Consider the following 21,327-nt stretch of genomic DNA (forward strand, 5'->3'; position numbering starts at 1 on the left):
CATGGATTTTGTGTTGTAGATATGTGGTAGTAGAGTAGGGGCCTGAGGGAACACACTTAATATGTTGTACATTCTGTTTGTTTTCTGTAATGTTTTTAAAATTGTATAACTGCCTTAATTTTGCTGGATCCCAGGAAGAGTAGCTGCTGCCTTGGCAGGAACTAATGGGGATCCATAATAAACCCCAGGAAGAGTAGCTGCTGCCTTGGCAGGAACTAAAGGGGATCCATAATAAACCCCAGGAAGAGTAGCTGCTGCCTTGGCAGGAACTAATGGGGATCCATAATAAACCCCAGGAAGAGTAGCTGCTGCCTTGGCAGGAACTAAAGTGGATCCTTAATAAATACAAATACAAATACCAATAGGAGGGAGTATGTTAGAGCGGTAGTCGAGAGGGAACCAATAGGAGGGAGTATGTTAGAGTGGTAGTTGAGAGGGAACCAATAGGAGGGAGTATGTTAGAGTGGTAGTTGAGAGGGAACCAATAGGAGGGAGTATGTTAGAGTGGTAGTCGAGAGGGAACCAATAGGAGGGAGTATGTTAGAGTGGTAGTCGAGAGGGAACCAATAGGAGGGAGTATGTTAGAGTGGTAGTCGAGAGGGAACCAATAGGAGGGAGTATGTTAGAGTGGTAGTCGAGAGGGAACCAATAGGAGGGAGTATGTTAGAGCGGTAGTCGAGAGGGAACCAATAGGAGGGAGTATGTTAGAGAAGCAGTTGGTGAAGTATCTCTAAGAATCATTTTAGACTGATGAGGAAAAGGGGGTAGATCAGCTTTAATATTGCAGATGCAGTGAGGGAAAAAAGTATTTGATCCCCTGCTGATTTTGTACGTTTGCCCACTGACAAAGAAATGATCAGTCTATAATTTTAATGGTAGGTTTATTTGAACAGTGAGAGACAGAATAACAACAAATAAATCCAGAAAAACGCATGTCAAAAATGTTATAAATTGATTTGCATTTTAATGAGGGAAATATGTATTTGACCCCCTCTCAATCAGAAAGATTTCTGGCTCCCAGATGTCTTTTATACAGGTAACGAGCTAAGATTAGGAGCACACTCTTAAAGGGAGTGCTCCTAATCTCAGCTTGTTACCTGTATAAAAGACACCTGTCCACAGAAGCAATCAATCAATCAGATTCCAAACTCTCCACCATGGCCAAGACCAAAGAGCTCTCCAAGGATGTCAGGGACAAGATTGTAGACCTTCACAAGGCTTGAATGGGCTACAAGACCATCGCAAAGCAGCTTGGTGAGAAGGTGACAACAGTTGGTGTGACTATTCGCAAATGGAAGAAACACAAAAGAACTGTCAATCTCCCTCGGCCTGGGGCTCCATGCAAGATCTCACCTCGTGGAGTTGCAATGATCATGAGAACGGTGAGGAATCAGCCCAGAACTACACGGGAGGATCTTGTCAATGATCTCAAGGCAGCTGGGACCATAGTCACCAAGAAAACATTTACATTTACATCATTTAGCAGACAATTGGTAACACACTACGCCGTGAAGGACTGAAATCCTGCAGCGCCCGCAAGGTCCCCCTGCTCAAGAAAGCACATATACAGGCCCGTCTGAAGTTTGCTAATGAACATCTGAATGATTCAGAGGAGAACTGGGTGAAAGTGTTGTGGTCAGATGAGACCAAAATCGATCTCTTTGGCATCAACTCAACTCGCCGTGTTTGGAGGAGGATTAATGCTGCCTATGATCCCAAGAACACCATCCCCACTGTCAAACATGGAGGTGGAAACATTATGCTTTGGGGGTGTTTTTCTGCTAAATGGACAGGACAACTTCCCCGCATCAAAGGGACGATGGACGGGGCCATGTACTGTCAAATTTTGGGTGAGAACCTCCTTCCCTCAGCCAGGGCATTGAAAATGGGTCATGGATGGGTATTCCAGCATGACAATGACCCAAAACACACGGCCAAGGCAACAAAGGAGTGGCTCAAGAAGAAGCACATTAAGGTCCTGGAGTGGCCTAGCCAGTCTCCAGACCTTAATCCCATAGAAAATCTGTGGAGGGAGCTGAAGGTTCGAGTTGCCAAACGTCAGCCTTGAAACCTTAATGACTCGGAGAAGATCTGCAAAGAGGAGTGGAACAAAATCCCTCCTGAGATGTGTGCAAACCTGGTGGCCAACTTCAAGGAACGTCTGACCTCTGTGATTGCCAACAAGGGTTTTGCCACCAAGTACTAAGTCATGTTTTGCAGAGGGGTCAAATACTTATTTCCCTCATTAAAATGCAAAATCAATTTATAACATTTTTGACATGCGTTTTTCTGGATGTTTTTGTTGTTATTCTGTCTCTCACTGTTCAAATAAACCTACCATTAAAATTATAGACTGATCATGTCTTTGTCAGTGGGCAAACGTACAAAATCAGCAGGGGATCAAATACTTTTTTCCCTCACTGTAGATTATAACTTCCATCAATGTAATTGTCTGCATCACTTTCAATCCCCCATATGTATTTTTTCTCCCAAATATATATATATATATATATACACACACACACATATACATACATATACACACACATATACATACATATACACACACATATAAATATATATACATACATATATACATATCCTTTAAAAAATATATATTTCCCTTTATTACTTTCCAACCCCACGACCCCTTCCCTAATTGGAGTAAACTAGTGAACAACAATGCTTAGGCCTCTACTTCCAGCTTATACATACTATATACATTTTATGGACACAGTCAATTTTACAATAATTATATTTTGTTTGTTTTTACTCCTGAACTTCCTCTACCCTCAACCTCTCCGATAATTTTCATGATGTCCATCCGGTTTCCTTCTATATGCCATATCTTTCTAACTGTGCTCTTTCACAAAAGCTCTCAACCTATGACCTATATACTTATTATAATAATAATAATAATATGCCATTTAGCAGACGCTTTTATCCAAAGCGACTTACAGTCATGCGTGCATACATTTTTGTGTATGGGTGGTCCCGGGGATTGAACCCACTACCTTGGTGTTACAAGCGCCGTGCTCTACCAGCTGAGCTACAGAGGACCACATTATGGACACAGCATGTCTTACACTAGTTATCTTGTTGTTATTAGTTGTTGTTATTAGTCCCATCCTTCAGCTCCATTCAAACACCTCCCATCTATCTCTTAACACCATCCATATTGGATTTATTTTTGCCATATATTTTTCAACTGTACTGTGATGTTTCACAAAAGTTCTGAACCAGCAGATAAGTTCCTTACTTTTTCCCCCCTTCCTCTTTCCTCTTCCATTTTTGCGGTAATGCTGCAATTATTTGGTTATCATTTTGGGTAGAGCAGACATTTCCATATGTTTTTGTTAGCTGCATGTGCGACATAACTCCACCAGTCCTACCTATGATATCATTTACAAAGATTATACCTTTTTTTATTTAAAAAATAATGTTTTTTTTCATCAATTCGTATATTTGAGTTTAACCACAATATTTGTTGCATTATTTGTTCTGTCGTTTCTGGAGGATTAAATTGAAAATGCAACCAACTTTCTATGGCTTGTTTTAGAAATAGTGATATTTGGGAGTTGATTTCCTTTTAAATAACTGAAAGTGAGAGGTAGTTCTAATGTATCCATGACATTCATGATTTCCTTAAGAGCATGAGGGTGATAGTTTGTAGTGTGATTTCCTTTACGGTCCATTGAGCTATTTAAAACAGTATTATAATCTCCCACCATAATAACATAGTCTTGAATTGCTTGCAGGGTTGATAATTTATTATATATATTGTCAAAGAAGTGTGGATTATCATTATTTGGTGCGTAAAGGTTAATGAGCCATATCTGTTTATGGTCCAATAACATATTTAAAATCATCCTTGCGGATCTGTTTGGAGAATTTGCACATTTGGATCGGAATTAATGTTAATTCATATCATCACCCCTTTTGAGTTTCTTTGCCCATGGGAGAAGTATATTTCGCCCCTCCAGTCCTTTTTCCACACAACTTCATCTCGAATTGTCGAATGCGTTTCCTGTAAACAATATATATTATATTCCTTCTCCTGGAGCCATATAAAGTGGCTTGCGAAAGTATTCACCCCCCTTGGCATTTTTCCTATTTTGTTGCCTTACAACCTGAAATTAAAATGGATTTTTGGGGGGGTTTGTATCATTTGATTTACACAACATGCCTACCACTTTGAAGATGCAAAATATTTTTTGTTGTTGTTGAAACAAACAAGAAATAAGACAGGTTTGTTGTGGTGCCATATTCTTTCAATTTTTTTAAATAATGGATTTAATGGTGCTCCGTGGGATGTTCAAAGTTTCTGATATGTTTTTATAACCCAACCCTGATCTGTACTTCTCAACAACTTTGTCCCTGACCTGTTTGGAGAGCTCCTTGGTCTTCATGGTGCCACTTGCTTGGTGGTGCCCCTTGCTTAGTGGAGTTGCAGACTCTGGGGCCTTTCAGAACAGGTGTATATATACTGAGATCATGTGACAGATCATCTGACACTTAGATTGCACACAGGTGGACATTATTTAACTAATTATGTGACTTCTGAAGGTAATTGGTTGCACCAGATCTTATTTAGGGGCTTCATAGCAAAGGGGGTGACATATGCACGCACCACCTTTCCGTTCTTTATTTTCCAGAATTTTTTGAAACAAGTTATTTTTTTTATTTCACTTCACCAATTTAGACTATTTTGTGTACGTCCATTACATTAAATCCAAATTAAAAATATATTTAAATTACAGGTTGTAATGCAACAAAATAGGAAAAACGCCAAGGGGGATGAATACTTTTGCAAGTCACTGTAAATATTGTTCTTATTATTATCTGCTAAGCCATTACAATTATAACTGGCTATACTTATTTCACCATACACCATAATGAGATACAAGTTTCAAGTCTATTTATTATAATATATGTTTGTAAATTTACCAATAAAAAATACCATAGTGATTGAGTGTCCATATAGCTGTTCCATTATATTTGCATTGCTAAGTAACCCTCCAATTGTTCTCCACTATTCCCTCCGCTAAAGCCCCTCCCCATCCCAAGTTGGGTTGTCATCCCAGTGATCGGCAGACCACCCCCATCCCACCGGATCCCTAGGCCCCCCGAGAGGCCAGGACCCATCCATCGAAAACAGCACACAGTGCCACCCACAAAACAGAAGCAGGTCAACCCTCTCATTAACTTACCCATTCACTCTCCCTCTCATTAACTCACTCACTCACTCTCCCTCTCATTAACTCACTCACTCACTCTCCCTCTCATTAACTCACTCACTCACTCTCCCTCTAATTAACTCAGTCACTCACTTACGCTCCCTCTCAGTAACTCAATCACTCACTCTCCCTCTCATTAACTCTCTCACTCACTCTCCCTCTCATGAACTCACCCACTCACTCTCCCCTCTCATTAACTCACCCACTCACTTTCCCTCTCATTAACTAACTCACTCACTCACTCACTCCCTTCTTCCCATCTCAGGATTTAGACCAGAGAAACCTCTGCATCACAGGACATCTCACAGGTTCACGCGGTACACTCACCCTGGCGTCGGTATCTCACAGGTTCACGCGGTACACTCACCCTGGCGTCGGTATCTCACAGGTTCACGCGGTACACTCACCCTGGCGTCGGTATCTCACAGGTTCACGCGGTACACTCACCCTGGCGTCGGTGACTCACAGGTTCACGCGGTACACTCACCCTGGCGTCGGTATCTCACAGGTTCACGCGGTACACTCACCCTGGCGTCGGTATCTCACAGGTTCACGCGGTACACTCACCCTGGCGTCGGTATCTCACAGGTTCACGCGGTACACTCACCCTGGCGTCGGTATCTCACAGGTTCACGCGGTACACTCACCCTGGCGTCGGTATCTCACAGGTTCACGCGGTACACTCACCCTGGCGTCGGTATCTCACAGGTTCACGCGGTACACTCACCCTGGCGTCGGTGACTCACAGGTTCACGCGGTACACTCACCCTGGCGTCGGTATCTCACAGGTTCACGCGGTACACTCACCCTGGCGTCGGTATCTCACAGGTTCACGCGGTACACTCACCCTGGCGTCGGTATCTCACAGGTTCACGCGGTACACTCACCCTGGCGTCGGTATCTCACAGGTTCACGCGGTACACTCACCCTGGTGTCGGTATCTCACAGGTTCACGCGGTACACTCACCCTGGCGTCGGTATCTCACAGGTTCACGCGGTACACTCACCCTGGCGTCGGTATCTCACAGGTTCACGCGGTACACTCACCCTGGCGTCGGTATCTCACCGGTTCACGCGGTACACTCACCCTGGCGTCGGTATCTCACAGGTTCACGCGGTACACTCACCCTGGCGTCGGTATCTCACAGGTTCACGCGGTACACTCACCCTGGCGTCGGTATCTCACAGGTTCACACGGTACACTCACCCTGGCGTCGGTGACTTTGAACTCTCTGAGGATGTACTGAGGCATGTTGTACTCGGCCATGGGGTCCACCACAAAGTACTGGTACCTGGCTGAGCGCTCCGCTGGCCAGTACTGGTGACACTTCTCCTGTAGGGGGATAGACAACCAGGGTTAGAACAGGGTGGCGTGTGTGTGTGTGATTGTGTGTGTGTGTGTGTGTGTGATTGTGTACTGTATCTGTGTTCATCTTACCCGTCCCATCTCTCTGAGTTTGGTGAGCATCACTACGATGGTAGAGTTATGTTCCCACAGCATCCTCCAGAAGTCTTCAGTAGTTTCAGCCAGAGGGCCCTGGGTGGCCAAGTACCCCTTCTGTTGTCTGGAGAGAGACAGGAGAGAGAACATCAGGACAGCAAACACACACACAACTAACTCAACTGACAAGTTCCGCTGACTGGCTATAGGTGGCAGTAGAGTGCCATGCAAAACAGGATGAAACCTGCTGAACCACACACACGTACTCACACGCATGAACGGACAAGCACACACACATGCACTCACACACACACACACGCACGCACTCACACACACACACACGCACGCACTCACACACACGCACAGAGAGCGAGAGAGAGAGAGAGAGAGAGAGAGCGCCACGGGTGAACAACTAATGAAGGTGCTGCAGGCTAGGCAATAATGTGTAACCATGACATTAGAGTGATGCTCTGGGCCCCACTCCTCACACAAATAAAGGAACAGAACGACAGAGCAGAGCAGAGGAGAGTGGGATGAGAGGAGAGCAGAGGGGAAAGAGGAGTGGAGAGGAAATGAGGGTAAGAGGAAAGAAGTGGGAATAGGGAGAGGAGAGGAGAGGAGAGGAGAGGAGAGGAGAGGAGAGGAGAGGAGAGGAGAGGAGAGGAGAGGAGAGGAGGGAGAGGAGAGGAGAGGAGAGGAGAGGAGAGGAGAGGAGAGGAGAGGAGAGGAGAGGAGAGGAGTGTCCCCTGTAGCTCAGTTGGTAGAGCGTGGCGAGAGGAGAAAGAAGAAGCACTCTAGACCTGCTGGTCATCAGAGTACATAATAGGAGACTGGTCTGTGTCCCAAATGGCATCCTATATTTAGTGCACTACTTTTGACCGGGGCCCATTATGGGCCCATTTTGACCGAGGCCCATTTTGACCAGGGCCCATTTTGACCGGGGCCCATTTTTGACCAGGGCCCATTTTTGACCAGGGCCCATTTTCACCAGGGCCCATTTTTGGGTCAAAAGTGCACTGTATAGGGAATAGGGTGCCATTTGGGATTGGGATGCAGCCAGTCTCTTTGTCTTTCTCCACTGGGGTGTTCAAAGGAGAGTAGAACACAGTCTGCCATTATCTGAATAAGACACACACACACACACACACACACACACACACACACACACACACACACACACACGCAGACTCTCACACACACACACACACAGACAGACACACAGATAGACACACACACGCAGACACACAGACAGACACACAGACAAGACTGACAGACACACACAGACAGACAGACAGACAGACAGAGAGAGACAAACAGACCCCCCCCCCTTCAAGTCTTCTACACTCTGAGATGTCTACCCTCATCATTATCTAAGTGTCTTTTCTAGATATCGAAGTGTCTTTTCTAGAGCCTGACCGATATGAGATTTTGGGGTCCGATACCGATACCAATTTTAGGGAGGCAGAAGTCACCGATTACCAATATATCTGCCAATAAATGAGGGGGATTAAAAAATCGTACCTTTATTTTTTTACACAAATTGTGCTCCAAAGGATTAACAGATAATCTAAATGATGATTTCTTAACAAAATATTGAAATGAACATTATTTAAGAAAGTTTTATTTGTGGTTTATAGGACATCCACCAAAAAGCAACTACAGTATATCCTCTATAAAGGCGGCAGGTAGCTTAGTGGTTAAAAGCGTTGTGCCAGTAACCGAAAGGTCGCTGGTTCTAATCCCCGAGCCGACTAGGTGAAAGATCTGTTGATGTGCCCTTGAGCAAGGCACTTAACCCTAATTGCTCCTGTAAGTCGCTCTGGATAAGAGCGTCTGCTAAATTACTAAAATGTAAATGAAAAAAATACGACAGTAAATACAAAACTTGTTTAGTGTACCTTCTTAGGGACAACTTAAAGACGTGTCTATCTATGGCAGTGGACAATAAGTGTTTGCGCTAAACCACCACAAGGGGTTGCTGGCTGAACGAATTCAACTTTGTCTCAAAGTCAATCTGAAACTGCACTGTTCACAAGTAAGCAGTAACATGCCGTTCGTAATCAATCAATCAATTTTATTTTATATAGCCCTTCTTACATCAGCTAATATCTCGAAGTGCTGTACAGAAACCCAGCCTAAAACCCCAAACAGCTAGTAATGCAGGTGAAGAAGCACGGTGGCTAGGAAAAACTCCCTAGAAAGGCAAAACCTAGGAAGAAACCTAGAGAGGAACCAGGCTATGAGGGGTGGCCAGTCCTCTTCTGGCTGTGCCGGGTGGAGATTATAACAGAACCATGCCAAGATGTTCAAAAATGTTCATAAGTGACAAGCATGGTCAAATAATAATCAGGAATAAATCTCAGTTGGCTTTTCATAGCCGATCATTAGAGTTTAAAACAGCAGGTCTGGGACAGGTAGGGGTTCCATAACCGCAGGCAGAACAGTTTAAACTGGAATAGCAGCAAGGCCAGGCGGACTGGGGACAGCAAGGAGTCACCACGGCCGGTAGTCCCGACGTATGGTCCTAGGGCTCAGGTCTCTCAGTTGGCTTTTCATAGCCGATCATTTAGAGTTGAAAACAGCAGGTCTGGGACAGGTAGGGGTTTCGTAGCCGCAGGCAGAACAGTTGAAACTGGAATAGCAGCAAGGCCAGGCGAGGCCACCACTAGGTGTCAGCATTTGTCTTGACTAGATTTACTACAGTGTTTACAACAGTCAAAGGTCATGTAAACAAACACTTTGTGGCAACCTAGGATTGAGAGTGTGTTGTGACAAGCACAAGTTAGCTGTTCATTAAGACGATGTTTTCTTACAGAAACCAAGCACAAGCTAGCTGTTCATTAAGACGATGTTTTCTTACAGAAACCAAGCACAAGCTAGCTGTTCATTAAGACGATGTTTTCTTACAGAAACCAAGCACAAGCTAGCTGTTCATTAAGACGATGTTTTCTTACAGAAACCAAGCACAAGCTAGCTGTTCATTAAGACGATGTTTTCTTACAGAAACCAAGCACAAGCTAGCTGTTCATTAAGGCGATGTTTTCTTACAGAAACCAAGCACAAGCTAGCTGTTCATTAAGACGATGTTTTCTTACAGAAACCAAGCACAAGCTAGCTGTTCATTAAGACGATGTTTTCTTACAGAAACCAAGCACAAGCTAGCTGTTCATTAAGACGATGTTTTCTTACAGAATGTACATTACACTCCTCAGGCAACCATTGGAAATCCAAAATAAATGAGTAGATCTATTTGTTTATTCTATGTATATAATATCGGCGCTTTATCTGTGGAATAAAGACACATACAAATATTTATGTGAAAGGCTAATATCGGCCAATAATATCGGTCAAGCTATTTATCCGTCGGCCTCTAATCTTTTCCTGCAGGCTCAGTCAGAGAAGCACGAGAGGTGCTATTTCTGCCTGGTTTAAACGAGGCTTAATGACTAAATACTGCTGCTGCCGCACACAACAATAACAACATTAACAACAACAATAACAACATTAACAACAACAATAACAACATTAACAACAACAATAACAACATTAACAACAACAATAACAACATTAACAACAACAATAACAACAATAACAACATTAACAACAACATTAACAACATTAATAACAACAATAACAACATTAACAACAACAATAACAATAACAACAATGACAACAACAACTGCAGGTCCCTGTGCTGAGCAGCTGAAGACTCAAGGAATAGCAGCCAGAGAGAGAAAATATCCATCTAGTAAATGCTTCATTAACACACACACACACACGCACACAAACACACACACACACACACACACACACACACACACACATTTAACATTTACATTTTAGTCATTTACCAGACGCTCTTATCCAGAGCCACTTACAGTTACCTTGTTGTTAATGAGAGCGGTTGTCATTAAGGTATTTACATAGTGACAAAACAGTCTGGGTCTCTGGGGAACGGGTTTCATTAACACTGAACAGTCTGTGTTCAAGTTGATGGGATGAATGCAGAGGAGGAAGGCCTCCCTCCCTGTATGGACCGCATGACATCATGCTCACAATCCTCCTCTCCTCTCTTCTCCTCTTTTCTCCTTTCCTGTCTTCTCTTATCCTCTCTACTCCTCCATCTCTCTCTCCATCTCTCCCTCTCTCCTCCTCCATCTCTCTCCCCATATCTCCCTCTCTCCTCCTCCATCTCTCTCCCTCTCTCCTCCTCCATCTCTCCCTCTCTACTCCTCCATCTCTCTCCCCATCTCTCCCTCTCTCCTCCTCCATCTCTCTCCCCATCTCTCCCTCTCTCCTCCTCCATCTCTCTCCCCATCTCTCCCTCTCTCCTCCTCCATCTCTCTCCCCATCTCTCCCTCTCTACTCCTCCATCTCTCCCTCTTTACTCCTCCATCTCTCTCTCCATCTCTCCCTCTCTCCTCCTCCATCTCTCCCTCTCTCCTCCTCCATCTCTCTCCCCATCTCTCCCTCTCTACTCCTCCATCTCTCTCTCCATCTCTCCCTCTCTCCTCCTCCATCTCTCCCTCTCTCCTCCTCCATCTCTCCCTCTCTCCTCCTCCATCTCTCTCCCTCTCTCCTCCTCCATCTCTCTCCCCATCTCTCCCTCTCTACTCCTCCATCTCTCTCCCCATCTCTCCCTCTCTACTCCTCCATCTCTCCCTCTCTCCTCCTCCATCTCTCTCCCTCTCTCCTCCTCCATCTCTCCCTCTCTCCTCCTCCATCTCTCCCCATCTCTCCCCATCTCTCTCCCCATCTCTCCCTCTCTACTCCTCCATCTCTCTCCCCATCTCTCCCTCTCTCCTCCTCCATCTCTCTCCCTCTCTCCTCCTCCATCTCTCTCCCTCTCTCTCTCCTCCTCCATCTCTCTCCCCATCTCTCCCTCTCTACTCCTCCATCTCTCTCCCCATCTCTCCCTCTCTATTCCTCCATCTCTCTCCCCATCTCTCCCTCTCTACTCCTCCATCTCTCTCCCCATCTCTCCCCATCTCTCTCCCCATCTCTCCCTCTCTATTCCTCCATCTCTCTCCCCATCTCTCCCTCTCTATTCCTCCATCTCTCTCCCCATCTCTCCCTCTCTCCTCCTCCATCTCTCTCCCCATCTCTCCCTCTCTCCTCCTCCATCTCTCCCTCTCTCCTCCTCCATCTCTCCTCCATCTCTCCTCCATCTCTCCTCCATCTCTCTCCCTCTCTACTCCTCCATCTCTCCCCATCTCTCCCTCTCTCCTCCTCCATCTCTCTCCCCATCTCTCCCTCTCTACTCCTCCATCTCTCTCCCCATCTCTCCCTCTCTACTCCTCCATCTCTCTCCATCTCTCCTCCATCTCTCTCCCTCTCTCCTCCTCCATCTCTCCCCATCTCTCCCTCTCTACTCCTCCATCTCTCTCCCCATCTCTCCCCATCTCTCCCCCATCTCTCTCCCCATCTCTCCCTCTCTACTCCTCCATCTCTCTCCCCATCTCTCCCTCTCTACTCCTCCATCTCTCTCCCCATCTCTCCCTCTCTCCTCCTCCATCTCTCTCCCCATCTCTCCCTCTCTCCTCCTCCATCTCTCCCTCTCTATTCCTCCATCTCTCTCCCCATCTCTCCCTCTCTACTCCTCCATCTCTCCCCATCTCTCCCTCTCTCCTCCTCCATCTCTCCTCCATCTCTCCTCCATCTCTCTCCCCATCTCTCCCTCTCTACTCCTCCATCTCTCCCTCTCTCCTCCTCCATCTCTCTCCCCATCTCTCCCTCTCTACTCCTCCATCTCTCCTCATCTCTCCCTCTCTCCTTCTCCATCTCTCCTCCATCTCTCTCCCCATCTCTCCCTCTCTACTCCTCCATCTCTCCCCATCTCTCCCTCTCTCCTCCTCCATCTCTCCTCCATCTCTCCTCCATCTCTCTCCCCATCTCTCCCTCTCTACTCCTCCATCTCTCCTCCATCTCTCTCCCTCTCTACTCCTCCATCTCTCCCCATCTCTCCCTCTCTACTCCTCCATCTCTCTCCCCATCTCTCCCTCTCTACTCCTCCATCTCTCCCCATCTCTCCCTCTCTACTCCTCCATCTCTCCCCATCTCTCCCTCTCTATTCCTCCATCTCTCTCCCCATCTCTCCCTCTCTATTCCTCCATCTCTCTCCCCATCTCTCCCTCTCTACTCCTCCATCTCTCTCCCCATCTCTCCCTCTCTCCTCCTCCATCTCTCCCTCTCTACTCCTCCATCTCTCTCCCCATCTCTCCCTCTCTCCTCCTCCATCTCTCTCCCTCTCTCCTCCTCCATCTCTCTCCCTCTCTCCTCCTCCATCTCTCTCTCCATCTCTCCCTCTCTACTCCTCCATCTCTCTCCATCTCTCCCTCTCTACTCCTCCATCTCTCTCCCCATCTCTCCATCTCTCCACTGTATGAGGCCACATTTAATCTCTGTCCTCTTAGAAAGGCTCGTAGCCTTATAAGCTAACAGGCCATGTCAGGACAGGTCATGGTTTCAACATGGAGCGGTTAATCAACACCCAGGGATGTCTGAGACAGAGACGTCTGAGGATGGATGGACACATTGATTGGACTGATCCAGTCCCGGAGGGCCACAGTGTGTGAAGAAAGAGCTGACAGAAGGAGACAGGTTTGGCCCACCCTAGTCTGACCCAGCTACCCAAGACAGTCAGTGAATCTCAACTGCATTGACTTGATTCCTCGCGTCCTTCTCAAAACCCATTGGGTGAGAATGTTAAAGGGTCCCTCCCCTCTAAGGAGAGAGGAAGCAAGGAATCAAGTCAATGCAAATGAGATTCTCCCCGTGTCTATAATGATTCCTAAATCAATTCACACAATTATAGCTGCTTCTCCTCCTAACCTGTAGCCGTCGATGCAGCTGGCGTTGATGTAGTCAGACCCCTCCACTCCTCTGATAGGCTGCAGACACACGCGTGTCGACTCGAAGGGCATGATGTTCACCAGCCGGTTCTTGAACTTATTGCAGGGCAGGTTGGCACTGATGAACCTGGAGGTGTGGGCTTTGGAGTTGGCCAGTCTCTGTGAGCGAGGGAGGAAATAAGAAGGGGAGGAGAACAGGAGGAAGGGAGAGAACATGAGAGAGGAGGGGAGAGAAATGGAGGAGGGGAGAGAGATGGAGGAGGGGAGAGAGGAGGAGGAGAGGAGGAGGAGGGGAGAGAGAAGGAGGAGAGGAGAGAGGAGGAGGAGGGGAGAGATGGAGGAGGGGAGAGAGGAGGAGGAGGGGAGAGAGGAGGAGGAGAGGAGAGAGAAGGAAGAGGGGAGAGAGAAGGAGGAGGGGAGAGAGGAGGGGAGAGAGGAGGAGGAGAGAGAAGGAGGAGGGGAGAGAGAAGGAGGAGGGGAGAGAGATGGAGGAGGAGAGAGGAGGAGGAGAGGAGAGAGAAGGAGGAGGGGAGAGAGGAGGAGAAGGAGGAGGGAGAGAAGGAGGAGGGGAGAGAGAGGAGAGGGGAGTGAGAAGGAGGAGGGGAGAGAGATGGAGGAGGGGAGAGAGGAGGAGGAGAGGAGAGAGAAGGAGGAGGGGAGAGAGGAGGAGGAGGGGAGAGAAAAGGGGGGGGGGAGAGAGATGGAGGAGGGAGAGAGGAGGAGGAGAGGAGAGAGATGGAGGGGGAGAGAGATGGAGGAGGGGAGAGAGGAGGAGGAGAGGAGAGAGAAGGAAGAGGGGAGAGAAAAGGAGGAGGGGAGAGAGATGGAGGAGGGAGAGAGGAGGAGGAGAGGAGAGAGAAGGAGGAGGGGAGAGAGGTGGAGGGGAGAGAGATGGAGGGGAGAGAGATGGAGGAAGGGAGAGAGGAGGAGGAGAGGAGAGAGAAGGAGGAGGGGAGAGAGATGGAGGAGGGGAGAGAGATGGAGGAGGGGAGAGAGGAGGAGGAGGGGAGAGAGATGGAGGAGGGGAGAGAGGAGAGAGGAGGAGGAGGGGAGAGAGAAGGAGGAGGGGAGAGAGATGGAGGAGGGGAGAGAGGAGGAGGAGAGGAGAGAGATGGAGGAGGGGAGAGAGATGGAGGAGGGGAGAGAGATGGAGGAAGGGAGAGAGGAGGAGGAGAGGAGAGAGATGGAGGAGAGGAGAGAGAAGGAGGAGGGGAGAGAGTATCACTCACATGTACTTCACTTTATTGTGTTTCTTTAACAGGGACTCATTAATGTATATCACATTAATAGCAGCAGAAACAGGACTTTACTGACAGTAACAGTAAGGCATGGTGGGTATAAAATGGTTCTAATGGGTATAGTAGATGGTGGTGGGTGTCCCCAGAGCTGGCTAACACACACAGCAGAGCCTGCTGGAGAGATGGGAGTGGGAGAGTGGAGAGGCGTGACTGGCTCAGTGCTGGACCTGGCAGCTCTCACCACAGATGGACAACACAGGAGAGAGTGGACAGACCTGGTGTTGCTCTGTGTGTGTGTGTTTGTGTGTCTGTGTGTGTGTGTTTGTGTGTGTGTGTCTGTGTGTGGTGGCCAGACTGCCTGGGCTTGAACGGCAAGGCTGTAGTCCCACAATCACCATCGCTTCTCTCCCTCTCCTCTCCTCTCCTCTCCTCTCCTCTCCTCTCCTCTCCTCTCCTCTCCTCTCCTCTCCTCTCCTCTCCTCTCCCTCTCTCTCTCTCGCTCTCCTGCCCCCCCTCTCTCTCCCTCTATCATTGGAAGAGCTACAGAGCACTGTAGATAATGTGGGTGTGTAACGTTGGTTTCTTCATCTAAATAGCAGGAGAGCGCGAGACAGATACAGAGATACAGAGACAGACAGAGATACAGAGAGAGAGAGAGAAGACACACAGAGAGAGAGGGAGAGAGAGAGAGAGAGAGAGAGAGAGAGAAAAAGAGAGGGAGAGAGAGAGAGAAAGAGAGAGATGGAGAGAGAGAGAGAGAGAGAGAGAGATGGAGAGAGAGAGAGAGAGAGAGAGAGAGAGAGAGAGAGAGAGAGAGAGAGAGAGAGAGAGAGAGAGAGAGAGAGAGAGAGAGAGAGAGAGAGAGAGAGAGAGAGAGAGAGAGAGAGAGAGAGATGGAGAGAGAGATGGAGAGAGAGAGAGAGAGAGAGAGAGAGAGAGAGAGAGAGAGAGAGAGAGAGAGAGAGAGAGAGAGAGAGAGAGAGAGAGAGAGAGAAGACACCAGCTGTTTGTATTAGTGATCATTATCCTCACTTCAAACAGGACAGGTCATAAAGACATGAATGAGGGTAGTAACACCCAGGGAGCGGAGAAAACACCAGACTGTCATGTTGTGGGCTGGATCCTTGACTTTCTAACCAACAGACCCCCAGACGGTGACTGTCACGGGAGCTGTCATCATCAACAGGCTCACCCCAGGGATGTGTCCTCGCCAACTCCTCTATATCCTGTACACTGATGATTGGCGTAGCGAGTACGAGAACCCACAAATCCTGAAGTTTGTGGACGACTCTGTAAAAGCCAGTCTCCTTCATGCCGTTGGTCCTATTCTTTATATGATTTAGTACAGTGTGACAGTGCATTCTTACAACTGAATGTGACCAAAACCAAAGATACACCATATATATACAAAAGTATGTGGACAGTATACAATGACATTCTAGACGATTCTGTTCTTCCAACGTTGTGGCAACGTTGTGGCAACAGTTTGGGGAAGGCCCTTTCCTGCTTTAGCATGACAATGCTTCCGTGCACAAAGCGAGGTCCATACAGAAATGGTTTGTCGTGATCGGTGTGGAAGAACTTGATTTTCCTGCACAGAGCCCTGACCTCAACCCCATCAAACACCTTTGGGATGAATTGGAACACTGATTGTGAGCCAGGCCTAATCGCCCAACATCAGTGCCCGACCTCACTAATGCTCTTGTGGCTGAATGGAAGCAAGTCCCCGCAGCAATGTTCCAACATCTAATGGAAAGCTTTCCCAGAAGAGTGGAGGTTGTTATAGCAGCAAATGGGGGACCAACTCATATTAATGCCCATGATTTTGGAATGAGATGTTCAACGAGCAGGTGTCCACACACTTTTGGTCATGTAGTGTCCATAAAACCTAAATCGATACTATCATTAATATGGTCCTTTAATAATTATGCATATTTCTTCTGGCATGTGCATTTGGTGTTCATCTGATTAGTTACACCGTGATATTTTCACACGTCATCATCTGATCCAGGAAGGAATTTTTCCGAATGACAGTCAAGTGATGAACAGCTGTTGTGACAGCCCCCCATGCGATGCAACAACAGCCCGAGTGCTGGGGAAAAAAGTATAAGGACATGAGAGGAATGTCCAGAATATTTTGGTGTCTCATTCACGCAGGTGAAGACAGTTGTGCCTGGATCTACATTGGATCTAATATCCCTAGCTAATTGATGTTGATCATATGTTGTTGTCTGCTTGACTTACAGCAGGGTCTTGTTAGATTTAACAGAGATTGCATCAAGGTAACGAGTTCATGTTTTCATATATCTTTGAGCCTCGGATTGGACACTGAGTCTACTGTGTAGGGTTGACTATTGCGCAACACCCGACGCTAATTCCTATGAATGATTCTGGATGCAATGACAACAAATGACATAGACTAGTGGGCTTCTTTCACAATATGATCTGGTAACGAAACAACATGACAAACACATGCAGTTGTCCATGTTACACCTGCAATACGTTTGGTCATGTGGTGTATGTCTGGATTTAAGGCGTCAACCCCACTACCCCTCAGAACGCTATGATCAAGGACCAGGTGGTAGACACTACAGACAGTTACAAGTACCTTGGGCACAGCGATTGATAATAGATTGAAGAAGGACCAGGTAAACTGGCAAAGTTCCAGGTATACAGGACCTCAATGACTCTTTTTAATAAGTCGTACCCTGTTTGGTAACACTTTACTTGACACGTTCATAACCATGTCACAACAGCTGACATAACTTGTTATAACCTGTCATAATATGGTCATAACACTGTCATGACCCATATTATTCATACCTGTTGTGACATATATTGCGTTACATCAAAACCTACATTCATTCAAATTAGTTTTTCCCCTGCCAAGAAGTTTCCTTTTGTCTTAAATCCTTTGTTGATAGTTTTTTTTTCATCATATTTTAAATAACTTGTAGAAAATACACTTTAAGACACTGTGAAGAAGCATTATGACCATCCTAATCATATAAGCCAGATCACATAGTGTTTCTTGTCCTGCTCCAGGAAATCTGCTCTTGCATTCATCCCAGTCATCAGCAACAGAGCATTGGGGTAGCTGCATGTCTGACATCAATGTGAGCACGATTACAATTATATAATTTAATATGGTCAATTAAAAAACTATATAACATAAACATACTGTTGACACCTAGGCTAATGGTGTAATGGAATGTTTTGCCTTGTGTGGTAGGTTTAGTGGGTTCTGACACTCTTATGTAGGCGTCATAACCAGCCATACAATAACGCAACAGGTCTAAATATTATGACAGGTTATGACCATTTATGACAGGTTATGACCATATTATGACAGGTTATGACCATATTATAACAGGTTATGACCATATTATAACAGGTTATGACCATATTATGACAGGTTATGACCATATTATAACAGGTTATGACCATATTATAACAGGTTATGACCATATTATGACAGGTTATGACCATATTATAACAGGTTATGACCATATTATAACAGGTTATGACCATATTATAACAGGTTATGACCATATTATAACAGGTTATGACCATATTATAACAGGTTACGACAAGTTATGTTAGCTGTTATGACACATTATGACCGTGTCATAACATGTTATGACGCTGGGTGTCAAGTACATTTTCTTTGATTTCATGGTAAAATGCTCTAGCTAGACTAATGGTCAGTAAGATCAGGGGAGTCCAGCAGAATACTCTGTCTGACCTCTGACCTGTACAACAGACAAGGAGGAGGAAGGCAGAATCCATCCTGTCTGACTGTGCCCAGCTCTACACGTATTGGTCATTTAGCAGACGCTCTTATCCAGAGCGACTTACAGTTAGTGAGTGCATACATTATTATTATTATTATTATTATTATTATTACTTTTTTTCATACTGGCCCCCCGTGGGAATCGAACCCACAACCCTGGCGTTGCAAACGCCACGCTCTACCAACTGAGCTACATCCCTGCCGGCCATTCCCTCCCCTACCCTGGACGAAGCTGGGCCAATTGTGCGCCGCCCCATGGGTCTCCCGGTCGCGGCCGGCCACGACAGAGCCTGGATTCGAACCAGGATCTCTAGTGGCACAGCTAGCACTGCCTTAGACCACTGCACCACTCGGGAGACTACACCATGTGTTCCATCCTGTCTGACTGTGCCCAGCCCCTACACCATGAGTTCCATCCTGTCTGACTGTGCCCAGCCCCTACACCATGAGTTCCATCCTGTCTGACTGTGCCCAGCCCCTACACCATGAGTTCCATCCTGTCTGACTGTGCCCAGCCCCTACACCATGAGTTCCATCCTGTCTGACTGTGCCCAGCCCCTACACCATGAGTTCCATCCTGTCTGACTGTGCCCAGCCCCTACACCATGAGTTCCATCCTGTCTGACTGTGCCCAGCCCCTACACCATGAGTTCAATCCTGTCTGACTGTGCCCAGCCCATACACCATGAGTTCCATCCTGTCTGACTGTGCCCAGCCCCTACACCATGAGTTCCATCCTGTCTGACTGTGCCCAGCCCCTACACCATGAGTTCCATCCTGTCTGACTGTGCCCAGCCCCTACACCATGAGTTCCATCCTGTCTGACTGTGCCCAGCCCCTACACCATGAGTACCATCCTGTCTGACTGTGCCCAGCCCCTACACCATGAGTTCCATCCTGTCTGACTGTGCCCAGCCCCTACACCATGAGTTCCATCCTGTCTGACTGTGCCCAGCCCCTACACCATGAGTTCCATCCTGTCTGACTGTGCCAGCCCCTACACCATGAGTTTCATCCTGTCTGACTGTGCCTAGCCCCTACACCATGAGTTTCATCCTGTCTGACTGTGCCCAGCTCCTACACCATGAGTTCCATCCTGTCTGACTGTGCCTAGCCCCTACACCATGAGTTCCATCCTGTCTGACTGTGCCTAGCCCCTACACCATGAGTTCCATCCTGTCTGACTGTGCCTAGCCCCTACACCATGAGTTCCATCCTGTCTGACTGTGCCCAGCCCCTACACCATGTGTTCCATCCTGTCTGACTGTGCCCAGCCCCCTACACCATGAGTTCCATCCTGTCTGACTGTGCCCAGCCCCCTACACCATGTGTTCCATCCTGTCTGACTGTGCCCAGCCCCTACACCATGAGTTCCATCCTGTCTGACTGTGCCCAGCCCCTACACCATGTGTTCCATCCTGTCTGACTGTGCCCAGCCCCCTACACCATGAGTTCCATCCTGTCTGACTGTGCCCAGCCCCTACACCATGAGTTCCATCCTGTCTGACTGTGCCCAGCCCCTACACCATGTGTTCCATCCTGTCTGACTGTGCCCAGCCCCTACACCATGAGTTCCATCCTGTCTGACTGTGCCCAGCCCCTACACCATGAGTTTCATCCTGTCTGACTGTGCCTAGCCCCTACACCATGAGTTTCATCCTGTCTGACTGTGCCCAGCCCCTACACCATGAGTTCCATCCTGTCTGACTGTGCCTAGCCCCTACACCATGAGTTCCATCCTGTCTGACTGTGCCTAGCCCCTACACCATGAGTTCCATCCTGTCTGACTGTGCCTAGCCCCTACACCATGAGTTCCATCCTGTCTGACTGTTCCCAGCCCCTACACCATGTGTTCCATCCTGTCTGACTGTGCCCAGCCCCTACACCATGAGTTCCATCCTGTCTGACTGTGCCCAGCCCCTACACCATGTGTTCCATCCTGTCTGACTGTGCCCAGCCCCTACACCATGAGTTCCATCCTGTCTGACTGTGCCCAGCCCCTACACCATGTGTTCCATCCTGTCTGACTGTGCCCAGCCCCTACACCATGAGTTCCATCCTGTCTGACTGTGCCCAGCCCCTACACCATGTGTTCCATCCTGTCTGACTGTGCCCAGCCCCTACACCATGAGTTCCATCCTGTCTGACTGTGCCCAGCCCCTACACCATGTGTTCCATCCTGTCTGACTGTGCCTAGCCCCTACACCATGAGTTCCATCCTGTCTGACTGTGCCCAGCCCCTACACCATGAGTTCCATCCTGTCTGACTTCCAGGTCCTACCCTCTGGCTCCCGGTGTAAATTCCCCTCTGTTAAAACTAACAGGTACAAGTTTTGTTTTTTTGATTGGGGCGCAGGGATGTCAGCTTGATCTCAGTCTCATTATGATGATGGCGATGAAGATTCTAAATAAGATTCTAAATAATATTATTATTATTAATATTACCTTAAACTCCAGCTCCATGGCAGTGACGGTCTCCCCGGTGGGCGGCTGGGTGAGTTTCTGGATGTGTGCGTACAGGTTGCGTGCGGGGACCTCAGTGAGGCCACAGGTGGCTGCCTCTAGCAGGGCCTCGTGGATGAAGACGTACTGGTCCTCCGTCTGCACCATGTAGTTCCGCTGAGCTCTCATGCACGTCACATGACCGTAGATATCCACTGACTTCTCATGCTTCATACGCTCCAGCATGGCCTCGATCACGATCAGGCAGCCTGTTCTACCCACGCCCGCACTGAGGTGGGGAGAGAGAGAGGTTAACATTACACGA

The 21,327-nt window shown here is 47.5% G+C and overlaps 1 protein-coding gene across 3 annotated transcripts in view; it reads right to left on the reverse strand.

Moving 5' to 3' along the window:
• Positions 1 to 21,327, reverse strand: part of LOC121535393 (receptor-type tyrosine-protein phosphatase F) — a 419,130-nt gene that overhangs the window by 9,437 nt on the left and 388,366 nt on the right. For all 3 annotated transcript variants that reach the window (XM_045205947.1, XM_045205949.1, XM_045205948.1), the window contains 4 exons: positions 21,006 to 21,291; positions 13,510 to 13,688; positions 6,676 to 6,802; positions 6,445 to 6,570 (listed from right to left, as the gene is read on the reverse strand). In XM_045205947.1, the coding sequence (XP_045061882.1) occupies positions 6,445 to 6,570; positions 6,676 to 6,802; positions 13,510 to 13,688; positions 21,006 to 21,291 (718 nt within the window). The remainder of the gene's footprint in view (positions 1 to 6,444; positions 6,571 to 6,675; positions 6,803 to 13,509; positions 13,689 to 21,005; positions 21,292 to 21,327) is intronic.

Source organism: Coregonus clupeaformis, chromosome 21, assembly GCF_020615455.1.
Source record: "Coregonus clupeaformis isolate EN_2021a chromosome 21, ASM2061545v1, whole genome shotgun sequence".
Lineage (NCBI taxonomy): Eukaryota > Metazoa > Chordata > Actinopteri > Salmoniformes > Salmonidae > Coregonus > Coregonus clupeaformis.